Source organism: Hylobates moloch, unplaced genomic scaffold (genome assembly GCF_009828535.3).
Source record: "Hylobates moloch isolate HMO894 unplaced genomic scaffold, HMol_V3 SCAFFOLD_5, whole genome shotgun sequence".
Lineage (NCBI taxonomy): Eukaryota > Metazoa > Chordata > Mammalia > Primates > Hylobatidae > Hylobates > Hylobates moloch.
Genome location: NW_026652280.1, coordinates 65,842,172 through 65,865,033, shown reverse-complemented (window position 1 = coordinate 65,865,033; position 22,862 = coordinate 65,842,172). Strand labels below are relative to the sequence as shown.

Genomic DNA, 22,862 nt, shown 5'->3' with positions numbered 1-22,862 from the left:
GAATTTGAGGCCTGTTTTAAAACTACTACTGCCTCAGCCTTCTGAAAGGGTCTTTCTCTAGGAGGCTTTAATCTTTGCAGCCTTGCATATCTTATCTTGTAGGGGCCGCACCCCTGTCTTTAGGTGAGGTGAAGAGCTTATAGGAACCAAACAGGAATGCACATACTGTTCTTTTAACGATAAGTGAGCTGAATAAGTGAAAACGTTTGAGGCTAGGCTTTAGGAACAAGATGGAGTTTTGTTTTTTGATATGATTTATATTTAAGCTTTCTCACTTATGTATTATCGGTGGGGGTTGCCAAACAGTCCAGGATAACCATTTTGCCATTTGGCAGAGCTCAGTTCTCTTTAGATTTTGAGCTGCCAAGGTTTGGCTGCACTGTTTCAGTGTTTCTACCCAGCAGGGCTTCTTGCATTTGGCCTGGGAGGATTCAGGGAAATCCGTGAAGACAGTTTTGCAGGATTGGATCACAAAATGCTTTTCATATCCCCAACTGTTTTGGCATCAAAGTAAAGATTTTTGTATATTTATGGGAAAAAAGGGAAGTCCGTTCTGAAATTATTTCTTCCTGTTATATTGAAGCTGAAAAAAAGGGATAAGTTTTAATTTCTCAAGAAATATTTCTTTGAAAAATATAGTGCAGTTTGGTATCCATTGTAGCTTTTTCTTTTCTTTTTATGTATTGACTTCTACTCAGATTGTAGTATTTCCATCTTTAAAAACAAAGCTGTAACAACATTTTTAAAACATGGCTTATAAAAACCTCAGCTAGGTCTCAGAATATCTCTTGTGTTTTTAATGTCTTCAGTGGACCTTTGCTCTGCACAGAACTTCCTTTATTTTGATGTACTAGTAACATATAATAGCAGAAACTTTTTAAACTATAGAAAAATATAAGAAAAATTTATTTAAAAAAATCCCCTGTGATTCTTACAACCAGCAGTGACCTTTTGCTCCATTGCATCATATCTGAGAACACTGAATATTTTTAAGAAATCATGGAATCTCTGCCTTGTGCATACTGGGATCTCAGGATTCGTCGATGAGCAAGACAATGATCAGATCCACGTTAAGCCGTTAGTGCAGAGAAAGTGCACAACACATGGGCGGTTCCTTCACTATGTTGGTTGTTAGTGATGAGCAGGGTCGCTTTCATTGCATCTTTAAAGGCAGGCCCCAGCTCTCAAGGGGCTTCTGGTCTGGTGGGGAAAAATAGGCTTCTGCTGAGTGGTGTAGAGTGTGCAGGGACTGGGGGTGCACAGAGAACACATTGGAAGGACCACTTCATGGTTCAAAGAAACAATGCAGTCCGGGCACGGTGGCTCATGCCTGTAATCCCAGCACTTTGGGAGGCTGAGGCAGGCGGATCACCTGAGGTCAGGAGTTCAAGACCAGCCTGACCAACATGGACAATCCCTGTGTCTACTAAAAATACAGAATTATCCGGGCATGGTGGTGCATGCCTGTAATCCCAGCTGCTCAGGAGGCCGAGCCAGGGGAATCGCTTGAACCTGGGGGGCAGAGGTTGCAGTGAGCCAAGATTGTGCTCCAGCCTGGGCAACAAGAGCAAAACACCGTCTCAAAAAAAAAAAAAAAAAAAAAAAAAAAAAAGCGAAAAGGACCCTCTGGAGAAAGGGAGGAGGGAATACCGAAGGAAGCAGCAAGAAAGAGTAGGGTGGGAAAGACTTGGAAATTAGAAAGCCTGGCATGTCTGTGGTCTGTGGAGCTGACATAGTACATTCAGTCCTAGAATAAACATTTCGTCTCTTGTTTTTCTATTTATTGGGATATAATTGACATATAATGAAATGTACAGGTCTTGAGTGTATAGTTGGGTGAGTTTTGATAAATACAGACACTTGTATAAGCCATTCCCTTGTCAAGGTATAGAAGGTTTCCATCACCCCAAAAGGCTCCCCTACCCTCTTCCCAGCCAATTCCCCACTTGCTCTCCTCCCTCCCAGCAGCCAGAGGAACCACTGTCCTGAATTTTTTTTTCGCTTTGGAAGAGTTTTGCCTGTGAGATGACTTCTTAACAATGAAATCATTGATAAGTGCGTCCTTTTTTGTGTCTGGCTTCTTTCTCTGAGCATGAGGTTTGTCAGATTCACATGCCGTTGCTTGTATGAGTGGCTTGTTCCATTCATTTCTGTGTAGTAATTTCACTTTAGGGATATAGCAACATTTATTTATCCACTGTCTTGCTGGGTATTTCCAGTTTTTGTCTATTGTAAAAATGCTGCTGTGGACATTCTTACAAGTCTTTCTGGGTGTGTGTTTTCATTTCTCTAGGAGTGGAACTGGCCACAAGATATGTGTATATTTAACTTTATAAAACATTGGCAAAGCACAGTCCAGAAAGTGCCTCTAGGCAGAAAGCAAAGCAATCCTGGGCTCTTCTCCTGGGAGTCACTGTCCCGTGCTGCCTGCTGTCTAATATTTGAAACCCATTCTTTGTATCCTGTGTCCAGAGTTCTAGCTGTTCACTGGAGGAGAGCCAGGTGGTACCAATTTGTTCTTCCTAGCGACCAGGAAAATGCCTGTAATAATTTTTAATGGCAGAATGATATTTTATCATTTGGCTACACAATAATTCATTTAACCTGTTCCCATTGGGAGACACTTAAGGTGTTTCCAATTTGGGGCTATTCTAAGTTATGCTGCAACAAACATTTGAATATTTTATGGCTGTTACAGTAATTTATTTTTTAGTGTCGATTTCAAAAAATTAGATTATTTGGTTAAGTGCTTTAATGTTTTAAAATGTGATCTTTATTGCCTTATTTTTTTCAAAAACATTGCTCAATTTATATGCTCAGTAACAGAGACAAAGTGTGTTTCACAATTCCTCAGCAGTATGGAGATCAGAATTTTATTTTCTTATTTTTTTTGTCCTATGCTAATTGAATAGCAGATAATTTATTTATTTATAATGAGTTGTTACATTATGTCACTGTACTGGACACATCTTTGGGAGCACTAAGCTAAATTCAGATGTTTAAACAATGTTTGGTCTGATTTATTATCTTCACATGTATAAATTTTATGATTATTAATCTGTTGAGGCAGTCAAATTGCTGTAACACGGTGGTGACATTTTTAGATACTGAGTATCAACATCAGAGGCTGGACAGACTTTTCAAGTCATATTCCAACCAAAGGGAAAAAACTGATTCTACTCTAAGTCTCATTATTTTGAGAGTGCCAGTTGTCACAAGAATAACTACGGAACATGGGGAAATTGATTAAAAATCTGATACCTTACCTCTGTATTGTGCATTTTATAAAGTGCTTTCCTATTCATTATTTCGTCTTATACTTACATGAAAAATCTGAAGAATGTGTCGATTTGTATCCATGTCATTCATGAATATGCACTGGGATGTAGAGAACACATCCTCTGTATTTGTCATTTTAAGCCTAAATCATGGAAAACATTCAATGTAGTTTTAAAGTTCTCTAGACTATAGGAAATTAAAAATATATTACTCACCTATCACTACCTTTTTGCAGGGGAATATGGGTGATTGTGGAATTCTAACTCTGAAAGCGTTGGTTTTGGTGAGATGACCAGGCTGCCAAAGTGCAATGAAGGTAGAGACTTCTTAGTGACTAGGACAGCTGCCTGTTGATGCCATGCACCTCCTCAGACCTGTGGTCTCTTTGGAATTTGTATGCAGGCACTTAGAAAGCACTGACTTGCTCTGGCCTGTCCGTTTCGGAAATGAAGCCTGGGAAAACTGTGAGGTCAAATTTAAACCTGCAAATAATTAGCTGGATGGCATAGCTGTACAAACTGAGATAGCCTGGGAAATTTGGTAAAGCTTTAAAACTATTATACTTATTAGCTTCTGTTCAGCCAACTGGGCTGATTTTTGAGACAGAGTCTCACTCTGTCACCCAGGCTGGAGTGCAATGGTGTGATCTCGGCTCGCTGCAATCTCTGCCTCCTCTGTTCCAGCCATTCTTGTGCCTCAGCCTCCCGAGTAGCTGGGACTATGGGTGCATGCCACCACACCTGGCTAATGTTTGAATTTTTAGTAGAGATGAGGTTTTGCCATGCTGCCCAGGCTGGTCTCAAACTCTTAGCCTCAAGTGATTCACCTGCCTTGGCCTCCCAAAGTGCTGGGATTACAGGTGTAAGCCACCGTACCTGGCCAACATAAGCTTTCTTATTAGTTGAGAATTATTAGAATATGTGTAATTGTTTTCTTGTTTTAAAAAATAATAGACTATTTTTTAGAGAAGTTTTAGGTTTACAGAAAAATTGAATGGAACGTACAGAGAATTCCCCCTCACCCCTCTGCCCCTCTGTACAATAGTTTTTGGATCAAATTTTGGCTAGTCGTTTTTTTGTTTGTTTGTTTGTTTTTTTGAGACAGAGTCTCGCTCTGTCACCCAGGCTGGAGTGCAGTGGCGCAATTTCAGCTCACTGCAACCTCTCTCTCGAGTTCAAGCGATTCTCCTGCCTCAGCCTCCTCAGTAGCTGGGACTACAGGCGTGTGCCACTATGCCTGGCTAATTTTTTGTATTTTTAGTAGAGACGAGGTTTCACCCTGTTAGCCAGGATGATCTTGATCTCCTGACCTCATGATCCACCTGCCCCCTTCCCAAAGTGCTGGGATTACAGGCGTGAGCCACCGTGCCCGGCCTTGGCTATTCTTAATCACCCTTTTAAGAGCAAGTGACTGATCCAATGCAGTTTCAAAGGTTTCTAAGACCTTTTCCTCCGTTGTATTTACAAGACGATCATGAGAATTGTCAATCATATAATTTAAGAATTTTTGCTTTTCCTACTATTTAATGGTATGTAATCAGAAGATATTTATCTGTGTTCTTCGTATGACAGAAGCACAAAAAAATGCCAGTTAAATAACCACTTAGTAGGTCTTCATTGGGATGAACAATATTTAGGATCACTTACAACTTTATACCAGTCTTGTATCAGTCTTATAGACTGAGCCAGGCAAGAAATGGGGCTGCCCGAGGTCACTTGCTGTTCAGGAAATGCCACCAAGGAGAAAGCATTGTGTGAACAATGGGTCTTTCACTGTAAAGCCCTGAGTTTGGAACTCTGATTTTGTATTTTGTGAAGTATCATCATGCCTTGCCAGAGCTCAGTAAGAATGTGACCGAAATCAGGTCATGAGAAAGATAAGATTTCAAACATCCCCTCGGAGCTGTTTGCTTGACCTCCGCTGACTTAATTGGTTTCTATGGAGTTGGCCCCTGCCTAGAAATACTACATTCCTACTCATTTTCAACTTAGCTCAGTCTTTCACAAGGTTGAATCTTCATACCATTCACTTTTCATCTCCTTTTTTTGGAGGGGGTGTTGTTGTAAAATATGCTATCATAAAATTTACCATTGTCCTTTTTTTTTGTATAAAAATGGCATATTCTTTATTTTGCCTACTTTAATTTCAGAACAAAATGAACAAAATAAACAAAAAAATCCACAATACACAACATCCAATCCTGCTGTCAGAGTAGGGAGGGAATGGGGGCTTGACACCCTTGTTTCCTGCCTTCAATACAAAGACAGGAGAGAAAAAAAAAACACTAGACATCAGCAGGGGGAGCCGGGTGGGACAGGGGCACTCGAGGCTGCACTGGGAGCCATTGTAACCATTTTTAAGTGTACAGTTCAGTGGCATTAAGTATATTGTGTAACCATCACCACCATCTATCCCCATAACTTTTTCATCTTCCCAAATGGAAACTCTGTACCCCTTAAACACCAACTCCATGTTTCTCTCTTCCCCCAGCCCTAGGTAGCCTCTATTCAGCTTTTGTCTATGAATTTGATTACTCTGGGTAATCAAGCTTACATAAGTGGAATCGTATTCTATTTGTGCTTTTGTCTGGCTTATTTCACTTAGCGTACATAATGTCCTCAAGGTTTGTCTATGTTGTAGTGTGTATTACAATTTCCTTCCTTTTAAAGACTGAATAATATTCCATTGTATGCATAGACCATATTTTGTTTATCCATTCATCCATCGACGGGTACCTGGGCTGTTTCCACCTTTTAGCTATTGTGAATAATGCTGCTGTGAACATTGGTGTACACGTGTGTTTGAGTCCCTGCTTTCTCTTCTTCTGGATATATACCTGGAAGAGGAATTTCTGCATCATACTGTAATTCTATGTCTATGTTTAATTTTTTGAGGAACCACCATACTGTTTTCCGTAGTACCTGCACCATTTTACTTCCCCACTGCGTCTTTTAAAAAAATAAACAAAAGCCTTCCTATATATTATGTATCCTACATATTTGTATATTCTCTTTTAAAAAATAAGCTTTAAATATTATGATTTGTCAGTTAGATACTCAGTGAAGTTAGATGTGTCTAAAGAAAAAGGAGAATCTTCAAGTAGAATATAGACCAAGGATCCATATAAAAAGTGAAATTTTACACACTCACAAAAAACAATGCTTTCTCATCTCTCTAGTGCTAAAACTGTCAATGATTCAGCTAGATTTAGTGCCCGAAGGAAAGAAAACACGTAATTATTGTTTCTGGGTGTTGTAAATGTATAACTAACAGGTTAATGTTTAATGGAGTTCGTTAAGTACAGATTTGCACAGCTTTTCTGGGCAGTATCACCTGTTGGATTTTAGAGGCTTAATGATTAAGGGCCCTTTTACTGTCATTGGGTGTGATGCGCGTGTGTTTTCTCATAATAAGGCATGAGAAGAAGGGATGCAAGCTGTAAGCTCTTCACCATCGCTCCATCAACTGGGGCAAAAACAGGTCAATGTGAGGACTAGGAGAAGAGGTGAAAAGAAGTTTGAATTTTTAGCCAGATATTCTCTGGGACTGAGGCAAGACGGGGGAAGTGTGGGCTTTGGGGCCACGTAGGAGAGAACTCTGCACTCTTTCTATAGTGGAGAGAGGGATCTGATCGAGCTGGAAGACCCTGCTTGGCCTCTTTGTGTTTTCCTTCTCACTCACGTTTTGGGCTTTTAGAAAACCCTGTAAGACCCATTGCTTTTATATCTGCTCTGGTCTCTTGGTGTTTACAAAGTCAGCACCACCATCTCTCACAATTTCCAGGCACCAACATCCAATTCTGTGACCTTCAGCCCCGGTGACCCCGTAGCTCCTTGGTTTCAGGCCCTGGGATGGTCTAAGGGTTTTACCACGGTGCACAAAGATCTGCGTGATGGCCTACAGCCCTGGCCAGGCGCCCGCTGGCTCCCTCCTGCCGTCTCTGCACTCCTTCCTCTGTGCTCTGCCCTCAGAGTTCCCCTCAGTGTCCTTTCTCACCTTTGCTCCAGTTACCTGGACATCTCTCATCTGGCTTCAGAAATACCTTCTCTTACCTTCAGAGAAGCCTTCCCTGACTATCTGCCTTCTCCAGACTTAATGGGCCTTCCCCCAACACCCAGGCACTCTCACAGCCTCCACCCTTCTCCCTGGTGACTTGGTCAGCATCTGGCTTTCCCACCAGGGTGTTGGTCACATAGACCTTCCATCCACTGCCATATTTGTGGCACCTGGCGTAGTCCCTGTGACAAAGCAGATGCTCGGTTAATGATGACTGGATGAAGCTTCAGTGAAAAATTGTTAGTGGGCGTCCTTGTCCCCAGTCTCTTGTGTCCTTGTGGAGTGTTCCTTTGCTCACCCCTCCCCCACCTGTCCTCAAGGGAGGAGCAGTCATTGTCCTAACTCGGGGACTGCTGACTTGCTCCCCCAGGGCACACATGTGCTCTTCTTTTCCTGTGCAGGCTGCTCTCAGACGCACAGGTTCTGGCCCACAGGACAGAGCTTCCAGGGTGGGTCCACAAGCACCCGCTCAGGCTGTGACGCAGGAGGGAGTGTGTCAAGCAGGCCTCCACCACGCCCATCTACATCACATCCTCCAGATTTGCTTTTTTCTGGAATATTGCAGACTGCTTTTTCCAATCTCCATGACAGATTTGTCAGCCTACTTCCACATCAGAAGAGGAAGGAAGGGATGCCATTCATTGCCACCACTGTCCCAACATGAACAAATGGGGAACTACATTTTGGAGAAAAGCCTAGTGTGATTTCAAAGGCTAAGACACTCCTAGGTGAAAACTTGATAGTTCCGGCCAAGGGAATGGTTAGGAGTTGGGTAATAGAAAAGGTGCTTTTTGGATTTCTCGGGTCTGAGAATGGCCTGTAACTGCATTTCACACGTGGGTTTATATCATTCTAGGGGCACTTGTCTGTCACATGGATCTTACAAGGTGGGGAAGAGAAATGAAGATCCCCACAAAGAGCATTTGGTGACATGCCTGGCTGTGGTTTTGAGGTAGTTCCAGCTAATTTTCCACAAATTTAGCAAAATCACCAAGAACACTTCGTCAACTTGAGCAATAGGAACAATTATAGGGAGAAATACATCGAGACTAGGAATGGAAGACAACCTCTTACTTGTCTGTTCTGTTTCTTAGATGAAGTGGTTCAACACTTTTTGTGGGGGATGAGGGACAGGGTCTTGCTCTATCACCCAGGCTGGAGTGCAGTGGCACCATCACGGCTTACTGCAGCCTCGACCCCCCAGGCTCAAGTGATCCTCCCACTTCAGCCTTTCCATGGCTGGGACCAAAGACGTGCGCCACCATGCCTGGATGATTTTTTTTTTGTAGTTTTTGCAGAGATAAGGTTTTGCTGTGTTGCCCAGGCTGGTCTCAAATTCCTGGGCTCAAGCAGTCTGCCCACCTTGGCCTCCCAAAGTGCTGGGATTACAGGCGTTAGCCACCACCCCCAGCCTGCACACTTTTTAAAACAACAATACTATTAGTCACCCTCAAATGGAAACGGTGACACCTGGACCAGCTTACGGGTGGGCTTCTTTTGAAATCGCTTTTCTAATTGATGGAAGTCAGAACTGCTTCTGACAGGTGTTTGAAGTATTTCTTTCCTATCTTCAGATTACTGATCATGGGTTACTATTTACGTTTTAAATGGGCTCGTATCTCTGTGCCCTCTATTTGTCAGCAATCATCTTACTTTGGCTTTTCTTCAATGTCCACTTTAAGTATCTCAGCATGGTTCTGAAGGGAGCATTCCTAGATCGTCTGAGACATAAATTTTAAGAATTTGAAGGAAAGAAATCTGCTTGATCTAAATTTATCACTATTGGCAGCCTGTCCCTCCTCCCCTAATCAAAACAAAAAGCAAAAAGAAAAGGAGCAAAAAAGAGAAAAGTTACTGGACGAGGACATGTTTTGTTTTGTTTTAATTTTGGGACATGTTTATTTTGCACATCTAATGGTAGCACCAAATTTAAAGAGAAACAAATCACGTTTTATTCTGAAATGTTCTTCTTATTTATGAAGCTGTTTCTTTTTGTCTGTTAATTGAGTATGCTGCTCCTAAAATGAGGAGATAACAGTTAAAACTGCCAACTGAAATATAATATAAATGACATTTCAAGTAATTGCTCTGAGAAATGTATTTAAAATGTGTATTGCAGACATCTTTCCTTCCGTCTCAGCTCCCTAGCATCTCAGTTTTTCCTAGTTTTTGTTGGCACTTCACGTGCTGATAATTGACTAAGTGCTTTCGTGATTGACACGCTATAAAACTGGAAGTGAGCCATATCTGCATTAGTAATTAGCCTCCTATCAAATAACTGCTTCTTTATTCATGAGTAGTAAGTATTAATTCAAATGGTCATTTTACATTTCATTCTCTAATAATTTCATGAGACATAAAGCTTACAGAGCACAAAATCACCACTTTCACAGGGATAATTGAGCAATATTATTTATCAAATGCACTTAACTGTTAATCTAAATCTCTTTTGTCTGGGAAAAGTTCATTTCCTTCATGCAAGAGAGAAGACATGCCTTCATTCACTGTTCAGTTACCACCATGGAGGCAGGTAGGTTCTTCTATGGAGAATTTCCAGAGCAGAGTTGTGCCTGGTATTGAGCCCTGTAGATTTCCTGAGAGCCTGCGGAGAACAGTTGCACTTTCTGTGGAGAGGAGAGGCTTCACTTCTGTCTGCACATGGGAAGTTGACCTCTGATGCTGGAAAATTAGGTTATCTGTATTTTTTAGACATCTGTCCCTGAGATAGATTTAATATATTTAAGTTAAGATTGAGGCCCACATGAACATTCCTGTCTGGATTCCTTTTTAGAAAGTGGCGTTTGATGTGTGCCTACTTTATTTATGTGACACTGTTTATGTGCATTCCAGTGATCATTAACAAAGGCTACTTGGTGGAAAATCATGATGAAAGTGGATTTAAAAATGGCTGTATCAGCTGCAGGTTTAGCAAGACTACATTGACTCTGAGTCTAGTGAGAACCCCTGCATCATCAATTTGTGTTCAGCCAACCTTAAATCCAGAGAAAAGGCAGTTTAGTCAACCATGCAAAAAAAGGGCAAAAGAAATATTGTGGATTTTATTGGGACAAGGGTTTAATATTCTATATACTGGTCAGGCACAGTGGCTCATGCCTGTAATCCCAGCACTTTGGGAGGCCGAGGCAGGTGGATCACCTGAGGTTAGGAGTTCGAGACCATCCTGGCCCATGTGGTGAAACCCTGTCTCTACTAAAAATACAAAAATTAGTTGGGCATGGTGGCGGGTGCCTGTAATCCCAGCTACTTGGGAGGCTGAGGCAGGAAAATCGCTTGAACCCAGGAGGCAGAGGTTGCAGTGAGTCGAGATTGCACCATTGCACTCCAGCCTGGGCAACAAGAGAGAAACTTCGTCTCAAAAAGAAAAAAAAATCTACATACTAACAGACAATCTTTCAGTTTTTCTATATTATACATAAGACCAATTTGTCAACACATGATTGGTGAATTCGGCCTGTATCAATCAGGTGAGACTGCTGTAACAAGTAGCACCAACTGCAAGAGACATTGATGTCCTCACAGTTCTGGAGGCTGAAGTCTAAGGTCAAGGTGTCAGCAGAGTCTGTTTCTTCTGGCTCACAGTGGCTTCTTCTCCCTGAATCCTCACATGGTCTTCCCTCTGTACTGTCTGTGTCCTAATCTGCTTTTCTTATGACACCAGAAATATTGAAATAGGGCCCACTACAATGGCCTTATTTAACTTAATCACCTCTTTAAAGAACCTATCGCCAGATACAGCCATGTTCTGAGCTACTGGAAGTTAGAACTTCAATGTATGACTTTTGGGGGAAACAGTTCAGCCCATAACAGGGCAAAGTGAAGACAAATTGTACTTAGGTTCTTCATAGCACCCTTTGCCTCTTTATCAGACTTACCGCTCCCAGGACCCCTAGTTTGTTTCCTGGTCTCCAGTTTGGGGACCCTGAGGACTATTGAGAGATTGTGACAACAATGGCCAACATCCTAAGGAAGTCTTTGATCAAGATAAAAGTTAAGTAACTCCTCCCTTGAGAGCTTGTCCTGAAGTTTTTCACTACGGCTGTTCTTCCATTTGGTATCATTTTCTTATATATGACTAAGCTGTCAGAATAAAAGCTGGCAAAGTGTTGATAAACTACTGGAACATGGTATTGAAATAATTATGGGCTGGGTCGGGCGCCGTGGCTCACGCCTGTAATCCTAGCACTTTGGGAGGCTGAGGAGGGTGGATCACGAGGTCAGGAGTTCAAGACCAGCCTGGCCAAGATGGTGAAACCCCGTCTCTACTAAAAATAAAAATAAAAAAAAAATTGGCTGGGCGTGGTGGTGGGTGCCTGTAATCCCAGCTACTCGGGAGGCTGAGGCAGGAGAACTGCTTGAACCCAGGAGGTGGAGGTTGCAGTGAGCAGAGATCACGACACTGCACTCCAACCTGGGTAACAGAGTGAGACTCTGTTTAAAAATAATAATAATAATAATTTTGGGCTGGATGTGGTGGTTCACATTTGTAATCATGGCACTTTGGGAGGCCAAGGCAGGTGGATCACTTGAGCCCAAGAGTTCAAGACCAACCTGGGCAATATAGTGAGACCCCGTGACTATGAAGAAAATTAAAAAAAAAATCAGCCAGGCATGGTGTGGCTTGTCTGCGGTTCCAGAGATTTGGGAGGCTGAGGTAGGAGAATCTCTTGGGTCCAGGAGGTCAAGGCCATAGTGAGCTGTGGCCACACCATTGCACTCCAGCCTGGGTGATAGAGTGAGATCTTATCTCAAAAAAAAAAAAAGAAAAGAAAAAAAGAAAGAAAGAAAGAAATGACACTGGTTGAAGTAAAAGGGTGGAAAAACTGGATTAGGACTTATCAGTTGTCTCAGCCTGGGATTTCTTTCCTTTTCTTTGCAATATATAGAAGTAGTGCAGCATAGTGCTTAAGAGTACAAACTGCCTGGGTTCAAGCCCTGCTATATACAGTTTAGCACCTATGAGATCCTGGGAAGATTACCTAACCTTTCTGTGCCCCAATTTCCTCATCTGTAATGGGGGGAAATGATAGTACTTACTTCGTAAGAAGAATGTCGTTGTAAGAATTCAGAGTTGTTGGGGCATGGTGCCTCATGTCTTTAATCCCAGCACTTTGGGAGGCATGGATCATATGAGGTCAGGAGTTTGAGACCAGCCTGGCCAACATGGTAAAACCTCCTCCCTACTAAAAATACAAAAATTAGCTGGACATGGTGGTGTGCACCAGTAATCCCAGCTACTCCGGAGGCTGAGGCAGGAGAATTACTTGAACTCAAGAGGCGGAGGTTGCAGTAAGCCAAGATCACGCCACTGTCCTCCAGTCTGGGTGACAGAGTGAGACACTGTCTCAAAAAAAAAAAAAAAAAAATTCACCTTGTTGGCCAGGCTGGTCTTGAACTCCTAACATCAAGTGATCTGCCTGCCTCAGCCTCCCAAAGTGCTGGGATTACAGGCTTGAGCCATGGTGCCCAGCCATTTTTTTTGAGACAGGGTCTCACTCTGTAGCCCAAGCTGGAGTGCAGTGGCGCAATCTCAGCTCCCTGTAACCTCTGCCTCTGGGGCTCAAGTGAGTCTCGTGACTCAGCCTCCTGAGTAGCAGGGACTACAGGCACGTGCCACCACACCCAGCTAATTTTTTTATATTTTAGTAGAGACGAGGTTTTACCATGTTGCCCTGGGTGGTCTCAAACTCCTGAGCTCAGGCGATCCACCAGCCTCGGCCTCCCAAAGTGCTGGGATTACAGGCATGAGCCACTGCGCCCGGCCAGTAATACGCATTCGAGGTTTCTTCCTGTCTTTTTGTGGCTTGAGAATTCATTTCTTTTTATATAATATTCCATGGTCTGGATGCACCATAGCATGTGTTTCTTTTTACCTATTAAAGGACATCTTGGTTGCTTCCAAGTTTTGGCAATGGTGGTGCAGGTTTTTGTGTGGACCTAAGTTTTCAGTTCATTTGGGTAAATACCCAGGAGCATGATTGCTGAGTATGGTGAGCATTTTTATTACTGAGTATGGCGAGCATGTTTAGTTTTGTAAGAAACTGCCAAACCATCTTCCAAAGAGGCTGTACCATTTTGCATTCCCACCAGAAATGAATGAGAGTTCCTGTTGTCCACATCCTCACCAGCATTTGGTGTTGTCAGTGTTTTGGATTTTAGCCATTCTGTAGATGTGTAGTGGGCTGACTTTTTTTCTCATATTTAGATGTGTTATCTCCAAATCACTATGCGAAACACTTTTAACACTACTATTAACGTAACATAATACTAGGATCTTTCGGAATCCAAATAAAGACATTGGAAACAAGAACAAGCTGTTATGTTCATACCAATATTGTTAATAATAATAATACTACAAATGTATTTGTGAGTACTTTTTGAGTTTATTCTGAAAACAAATGCTGCTAGGAGATTATTCACAAGACACATTTCTGATTAACATGTATGAGCAGTTATACTCCAAAGCTTCGATTTTGGCAACCAATGTATACCAGCTCTCTCAAGATGCACTTTTGTTTTTGAACAGCTGCTACTGATTCTATTTTTTAAAAAATGTTGTATATATTTAAGGTGTACAATTTTTTGATATACGTATACACTGAAAGAATAATCACAATCCAGATAATTAACGTATTTATCACTTCACGTAGTTACCCTTTTGTGTATTATGATGAGCATACTTAAGATCTACCCTTTTAATAAATAAATTCCTAGTATACAGTACAGTATCGTTACCGTCCATTATATCTCCAGAACTTATTCATCTTGCGTAACTGAAACATTGTATGTATTGACCACCATCTCCCTATTCCCCTCTCCCTGCAGCCCCCATTCTACTGTCTAAGTTCAACTATCTTAGATTCTACCTTTAAGTGAGATCATGCAGTAGCTCTCATTCTGTGCCTGGCTTATATCGATTCTGGACTGAGACTTTTCAGTGTCTTTGTTTTAGGTCTTTCAAGTTGCATATGTCATCATTAAAGCTGCCAATGCCCCTCGACCTGGAAACTGGATTTTGGAGCGTTCTCTGGACGGCACCACATTCAGCCCCTGGCAGTATTATGCGGTCAGCGACTCAGAGTGTTTGTCTCGTTACAATATAACTCCAAGACGAGGGCCACCTACCTACAGGGCTGATGATGAAGTGATCTGCACCTCCTATTATTCCAGATTGGTGCCACTTGAGCATGGAGAGGTAGGTGTGGTGCCCACTGCAGCAAGATCTGTTTCCTCATCAGAGTCTCCCTGTCTCAGATGTTAAGACAGCCATTGTCATAGCCAACATTAAACACTCAAAATTGATCTCTCTCAGTACAAAGATCTTTAACTATCTAGCTCTATTTAAAGTGGCCTTGAGTCATGTCTGAGTAATTTCACAAACAATATAGTTTACCTTGTTGACTTCCTCTCTTCAAGGAGGCTCTCAGTCTTCACTCTGCTGTGATTTAATAACGCCCTCGGATCCTCCTTCAGAGCATCTTCCCCACAGCACCAGGGCAAGAACGTTTGTTGAAATATTAGAGAGCTAAAATGTCCCCCAGAGTTGTAGTTCTCAGTTTTCTCAATGTTCTCCTCGGTAGGTGGTGAGCACTGGAGACTCTTGAAGTCTTGCAGCTTAGTGCCCAACATGCCCAGATTGTATACACTTCCTTAAAGTCAGAGTATAATGAGAAACAGCCCATTCTTTAGTAGCACCTGGCTCGACGAGATGAAACTACAAAAACTCTCCAGTGCTCTTCACAGCAGGAACTCTGCAGCGAGCTGTGCATTGTTTCAAGGGCGGAGATTAATTAAGACAGCCAGTATCATTCAGGCTTTGTGGACTTTTTCTTTGTTCTTCTCGAAGCCTATTCATAACATTTTAAATTTGCTTCAGAGAAGTTGTAGCCCAGGGACAGATGCTGAAATATTCTAACCACTCCGAGAGAAATGGTCCTCTTAAAAGATTTTCAGCAATAATGCCATAATGTGATGAATGCCGTAGTCTTTGTTCTTCACATTGTAGTCTGGTTCCGCATCTGATCTTTGGCAAGTGAGGGTTTTCTTTTATATCAAATTTTAAAGTTTGAGACATAATTTACATTCAGGAAAGCATACAGATTTTAAGTATGTAGTATATCTGAGACAGTGAAACAGATAACTTCAATAAACTGAAGACATTGAGATCATGGTAATTCAAAAGTAATTAACAAATGTTAGACATATTTTTACAAGAAGCTAGTTGTTTTGTTTTGATTTTAGATGGTATGTCTTAAAGATTCTGTCCTGACATTAGACCATCAGGGCTATATTTTTGCAAGCTTAAAATTGACATTTGTGGCCAGGTATGGTGGCTCATGCCCATAATCCCAGCATTTTGGGAGGCCAAGGCAGGCGGACCACCTGAGGTCAGGAGTTCAAGACCAACCTGGTGAACATCATGAAACCCTGTCTCTACTAAAAATACAAAAATTAGCTGGGCGTGGTGGTACACACCTATAGTCCCAGCTACTCGGGAGGCTGAGGCAGGAGAATTGCTTGAACCTGGGAGGTAGAGGTTACAGTGAGCCAAGATTGTGCCACTGCACTCCAGCCTGGACCACAGAGCGAGATGCCGTCTCAATAAATAAATAAATAAATAAATAAATAAATAAATAAATAAATAACATTCGTCTATTTTGATGCCTTCGTCTTCAGATTCATACATCACTCATCAATGGCAGACCAAGCGCTGACGATCTTTCACCCAAGTTGTTGGAATTCACTTCTGCACGATATATTCGCCTTCGCTTACAACGCATTAGAACGCTCAATGCAGATCTCATGACCCTTAGCCACCGGGAACCTAAAGACCTGGATCCTATTGTTACCAGACGCGTGAGTATGGGACGGCAGTCCTGCCAAATAAAATAAAAAGATTCATTTTATTTAAGGGAACTCTTGTTTTTCTTCTTCCCTTTTTGGTTGTTCTTTCCCCCACGTGTTGGCCTTTATTCTTGCCAGCAGCTGTATCCTTATTTCATGTAACATTGCTGTGTTGTTACAGATGCTGCGTTTAGGTGATGGGCCAAAATCATATCCTCAGGTCCCTTGCCCACCCCATCCCCATAGTGCCATAATGTGGTGAATGTCGTGGTCTTTGTTCTTCACACTGTAGTCTGGTTCCACATCTGATCTTCGGCAACTGAGGATTTTCTTTCATATCAAATTTTAAAGTTTGAGACATAATTTACATTCAGGAAAGCGTACAGATTTTAAGTATGTAGTTAAGTGTATAAGACTGGTGTCGCAAAAATGTTCATATCCCTTCAATAACCCAGGAGTGGGATTACTAAGTTATAGGTAGCTGGATGTTTACCTTTTTAAGAAAATGCTAAACTTATATAAAAAGTAGTTGTATCCAGCTGGGTGTTGTGGCCCACGTGTGTAATCCCAACACTTGGGGAGGCTGAAATGGGAGGGTCACTGGAGCCTGGAAGTTTGGGACCAGCCTGGGCAACAGAGTGAGACCTCAACTCTGTTTAAAAAATAAAAATAAAAGTAGTTGTATCCGTTTTTGTAGTCTGACCAGCAATGTGTGAGAGTTCTGGCTGCACTACACACTGTTAGATATTTAGTGCTGTCAGTCATTTTTATGCCGGCTGTTCCTGTGTGCATGTATTGGCATTTTGTGATGTTAATTTGTGTTTCTCTGCTGACTAATGTTGACAATGTGCTTACTAGTATACGATCAGATTTTTTCTGTCCATTTTTAAATTGGACAAAAAATAAGCCTCCTTGTTACTGACTTATAAAAGAATTTTATATATTTTGTATACGAATCCTTCATCAGATAAGTATATATTGCAAACATATCCATTCTACTTGGTGTTTGCTTATTCACTTTCCTGTGACTTTTGATGAGCAGAGGTTTTGTGATGAATCCCAATTTACCATTTTTTCTTATGGTTAATGCTTTCTATGACCTCAAAAAATATTAGCTTATCCCAAATTTACCAAGATATCATGGTAGGCTTTCTTTTAGTAGCTGTATAGTTTTAGCTTTTACATCTATAATTCATTTCATATTAATTTTTGTGTTTGGTGTGAGGGAGGAGTCAGAGTTTTTTTGTTTTTTGTTTTTTGTTTTTTCCTATATGTACATGCAATTGTTCTAGCACCATTTGTTGAGAATACTTTACTTGTTTTGGGGCCGTTGTTGAAAACTATTCAACCTTATTATTGTGGGTTTATTTCTGGACTCTCTACTGTTCTATAGATCTGTTTGTCTATTCTCGTGCCAATAACAAGCTTTCTTGGTTACTGTAGCTTTACAGTAGGTCTTGAGAGGTCAGGTTTCTTGCATTTCCTTATGAATTTTAGAATCAGTTTGTTAATTTCTGCAAAAGATATAAAGCCTGCGAAGATTTTCATTGGGATTCCATTGATTCTTTAGACCAATTTGGGAAGAATTTTAGAAGACATTTTAACAATGTTGAGTCATCCAATCTGTGAACCTGATACATAACTTTTCACTTATCTGGATCTTCTTTAATTCCCTTTGGCAGAGTTTTATTGTTTATTTGAAAAGGTCTTGTTCAATAATGCTCAACAATGTTCAATAATGAAAAAAGAAGTCCGGGCGCGGTGGCTCATGCCTGTAATCCCAGCACTTTGGGAGGCTGAGGCGGGTGGATCACGAGGTCAGGAGATCAAGACCATCCTGGCTAACACGGTGAAACCCCGTCTCTACTAAAAATACAAAAATTAGCTGGGTGTGGTGGCGCATGCCTGTAATCCCAGCTACTCAGGAGGCTGAGGCAGGAGAGTAGCTTGAACCCAGGAGGTAGAGGTTGCAGAGAGCCGAGATCGCACCACTGCACTCCAGCCTGGGTGATAGACCAAGACTGTCTCAAAAAAAAAAAAAAAAAAAAAAAAAAAATGAAATGAAGGCACACGTAGTAAGACTAAACTGTTATTATTTGTAGATGACCTGATTATGTATGTAGAAAAGCTACAAAGCAACTACCAGAAATAACAAGTGAATTTAGCAGTGTTGCAATATACAAAATCAATAAACAAAAATGAATCGCATTTTTAGTCACTAGCAATGAACAATGGAAAATGAAATCTAAAAAGAAGTCTATTAACAGTAACATGTAAAAACAGAGAACTGGTGAGTGCATTTCTTCAGAGGAAAGCACTTTGTTCTGTTAATGTGATTTGCATTTCTTGATTTTTGTGTGGTGGACTAATTTTGCATTCTAGGGTAACTCTTACTTGTTCGTGATCTTTTCTATAGAGTGCTGTATTCAATTTGCCAATTTTTTTAGGGTTTTCAATAATGAGTTTTGAAAGATTACTGACTTGGTTTAAGATGCAGTTGGGGAATTCTTTTAGACTTCTTTGGGTTCTGATGAGCTAATTTGAGCCTAATTTATTTTAATTGAGCACAGGATTCTTTGTGCCTGAAATATAATTTTTAAATGTACATGTCATTATATTTTAGATTACCAATAAAAACTCTTAAACTACATGAGATATTTGTTGGTGTGCCAACATTTTCATTTCACTGAAATCTAGGTTTTAATTTTTGTTCATAACTTTCTTTATCCTTAGTATTATTATTCAATAAAGGACATTTCTGTTGGAGGCATGTGTATCTGCTATGGCCATGCTAGTAGCTGCCCGTGGGATGAAACTACAAAGGTGAGTTCTAGTATTTTACATTTTACTAAAACTTCAAAACAGAAATTGTAGCTATAATATTTGCATTACTCTTTTTGATTCCAAACAAACATGAAAGGTATAAAATTATGCTGCAAAAAAACAGATTTTCAGAAATTTAACGTGTCATTTTTAAACAATTTCATTTTGCTTTGGAGGATATGTTTCTAATTAAGTTCTTACAATGATTTTTTATGTGATAAAATATCCCTAACATAAAATTTACCATTTGAAAGTGTACAGTTCAGTGGCCTTATTAATTTTGAAGCCCTTCTGTCTGTAAGAAAGTAAAAAAAAAAAAAAGTGCAAGTATAAATTATGTTTACATTTTTTAGAAGAAAGGTTTTCTCTTCCTATTTTCTCCCCTTCCGTTTTTTTGGTACTCAATCAAGATTTAAAAGGGGCATGGTGGCTCACACCTGTAATCCCAGCACCTCGGGAGGCAGAGGCAGGTGGATCAGTTGACCCTAGGAATTTGAGACCAGTCTGGCCAACATGGCAAAACCCCATCTTTACTGAAAATACAAAAATTAGTGGGGCGTGGTGGTGTGCACCTATAGTCCCAGCTACTCGAGAGGTTGAGGCAGGAGAATCACTTGAACTCGGGAGGTGGAGGTTGCAGTGAGCTGAGATCATGCCACTGCACTCCAGCATGGGTGACAGAGTGAGACTCTGTCTCAATAAAAAAATTTTAAAAAAAGGTTTAACAGTTTATCTCTTTTAGCACTACATTAAATGAATAATATGACATCATCTCCTTTTATTTTTTTAAATTTTTGTTTATTTATTTATTTAGAGACAGAGTTTCGCTCTTGTTGTCCACACTGGAGTGCAGTGGCGCAATCTCGGCTCACTGCAACCTCCGCATCCTGGGTTCAAGGGATTATCTTGCTTCAGCCTCCTGAGTAGCTGGGATTACAGGCACGTGCCACCACGCCCAGCTAAGTTTTTGTATTTTTAGTAGAGATGGGGTTTCACCATGTTGGCCAGGCTGGTCCTGACATCTTCCCTTTTAAAACACTTACATGAAGTTACTTCTTATTTTTTTCTAATCTTTGTAATTCTTTACCTCTTGAATAGGACTATTCTACTATCTATGCTGAAAAATATGTAGATGAACACTAAGAAAATTATTAATAGGAGCTTCTAAACCCTTAATAAGTTCCATGTATCTTTTTTAAAAAAGTTTTTATTAGCTAAGTCGTATTCTGGTTTTGCTTTATTCCTCTTCACTTCTGTTTGTAACCAGGTTGTTTGTATATATTGGCATCTAAGAATTAAATGCCAGTTTGCTTTGATGATAATCATATATCCTCTGTTGTGAGGTCTTGCCACATATTTGACAGATAGGTTCTTTTTATCATGAAATTAAGAAAAACAAGCAGATACATTTTCTGATCCAGTTTTGCCTTCCTTATTGTGTAGAAACTGCAGTGTCAATGTGAGCATAATACTTGCGGGGAGAGCTGTAACAGGTGCTGTCCTGGGTACCATCAGCAGCCCTGGAGGCCGGGAACCGTGTCCTCTGGCAATACATGTGAAGGTCAGTATACTTAGAATCTGAAGGTCAGTACACTTTTCCTCTTAATACGTCCAAGTTTATAGTGTCTTAACAGCTTTTATAGTTAGCAAGTAACTTGTTTTCTTAGAAATTTAAGTAGTTTCCAAAGCTGCAGATTATCTTAAAATTTTAACTGTTGTGGCCTAAATGTATCTTTATGGGTTTGCTGTTTTATCTACAAGTCCCCCTTTCCATATAGTCTATTATTCTGTATTAATTTTATTTTTGTTTTTGTTTTTTTACCATGGGATCTGCCAGGTTGTATATTCCATATTGATTTGGATTTAAGTTTTAAATAGGCAATATATTCACAAGATTCCTACATCTAACAATATGTAAAAGTATGTAGTAAAAAGCATGACTTCCACTTCACCTCCCTCCTTTGCACTTATTATTTTCTAGTATGTCTTTCCTAAAATTGTTATGCATAGAAAGCGTACGTTAACATATCCCTCCAGCCAATACAGTTCTTATGCAGAAGACAATGTACTATGCATGCCATTATACACATTGCTTTTTTTTTTCTTCTTTTTTTTCCGAGACGGAGTCTCGCTCTGTCGCCCAGGCTGGAGTGCAGTGGCGCGACCTCGGCTCACTGCAAGGTCCGCCTCCCAGGTTCATGCTTCATGCCATTCTCCTGCCTCAGCCTCCTGAGTAGCTGGGACTACAGATGCCAGCCACCACACCCGGCTAATTTTTTTGTATTTTTGGTAGAGATGGGGTTTCACCGTGTTAGCCAGGATGGTCTCCATCTCCTGACTTCGTGATCTGCCCACCTTGGCCTCCCAAAGTGCTGGGATTACAGGCGTGGGCCACAGTGCCTGGCCCACGTCGCTTTTTATATTTAACAATATATTGTGAAATTCTTTCCATATTAGCAATTAGAAATGCTGTTTTTAAAAACAGTTGCACAGAATTCCATTATACAAATGTAGTATAATTTATTGAACAATCACCGGTTATTTTGATGGTTGTTAGTCTGTTGTCCACACAAACAATGGTGCAGTGATTAACCCCGTATAGGTCCTTCTCAAGTGGGCAAGTACTTCTGCAAAATATAATCCCAGGAGATGGTTTGCTGGGTCAAATGGGTATGCACATTTATTATTTTGATATTAATAGCTCTTCCCAATTGTCCTCCATAATATTGCCCATATCTTATTAAAATTACTTATTCTAGGATTTTAATTTAATCTAAAATCATAGAACTTACTTAGGGAGGTTAAGAGTTTTCTTTGTATAAGGCATGCTATGTAAATTAACTGAGATGTTAAAAATATTCTCCTAGCCTGTAATTGTCACAATAAAGCCAAAGACTGTTACTATGATGAAAGTGTTGCAAAGCAGAAGAAAAGTTTGAATACTGCTGGACAGTTCAGAGGAGGAGGGGTTTGCATAAATTGCTTACAGAACACCATGGGAATCAACTGTGAAACCTGTATTGATGGATATTATAGACCACACAAAGTAAGAGTATTTCTTTGCCATTGCTGATCTTCATCATCTTCCCCAGGTGGAAAAGGGACTTTGTCAAGTCTTAACCTCTGTATTGGAGACTTTTGTAATATTTCATTTATATCCTTGTTATGCTAGTAACATATGCTAGTTTTTATATATATATTTCCTACTCTATCCTGCTTTCCTTACTCAAAATAGGATGTCAGTCATTGTTATTTAGCTTGAATTCCAGGGCCCATTGGCTATGTAATCCTGGGTCATAATACTAACTACAGATGTGAAAATTCACCTATAACTAAAGCAGCTGTCTCTTGCCTGTAGGAGGTGTTCAGCCAATCTTTTTTTAAATTTTTATTTTTTGAGACAGAGTCTCACTCTGTCCCCAGGCTGGAGTACAGTGGTGCAATCTCGGCTCACTGCAACCTCCGCCTCCCGGGTTCAAGCGATTCTCCTGCCTCAGCCTCCCGAGTAGCTGGGATTACAGGCACACACCACCACACCCAGCTAATTTTTGTATTTTTAGTAGAGACGGGGTTTCACCATGTTGGCCAGGATGGTCTCAATCTCTTGACCTCGTGATCCACCCGCCTTGGCCTCCCAAAGTGCTGGGATTACAGGTGTGAGCCACCGTGCCTGGCCGTGTTCAGCCAATCTTTAATTGACTTGATCTGTAGTTCTTACATGGGTCCTTGTGGTGGTCTGGTTATAACGTGGCTCTGAGAGACAGCAGAGTGAGGGGGGCTGGATAGCAGGGATAATAGAAAATGATGTCACTTTGCTAATGGTACTAACTACAGTCACCATC

The 22,862-nt window shown here is 40.7% G+C and overlaps 1 protein-coding gene across 1 annotated transcript in view; it reads left to right on the top strand.

Annotated features, from left to right (window-relative positions):
• LAMA1 (laminin subunit alpha 1) overlaps positions 1–22,862 on the top strand; it is a 171,295-nt gene that overhangs the window by 48,354 nt on the left and 100,079 nt on the right. The window contains exons 4-8 of the mRNA XM_032152780.2: positions 14,306–14,548; positions 16,030–16,209; positions 18,931–19,020; positions 20,464–20,581; positions 21,888–22,066. Coding sequence (XP_032008671.1) covers positions 14,306–14,548; positions 16,030–16,209; positions 18,931–19,020; positions 20,464–20,581; positions 21,888–22,066 — 810 coding nt within the window. The remainder of the gene's footprint in view (positions 1–14,305; positions 14,549–16,029; positions 16,210–18,930; positions 19,021–20,463; positions 20,582–21,887; positions 22,067–22,862) is intronic.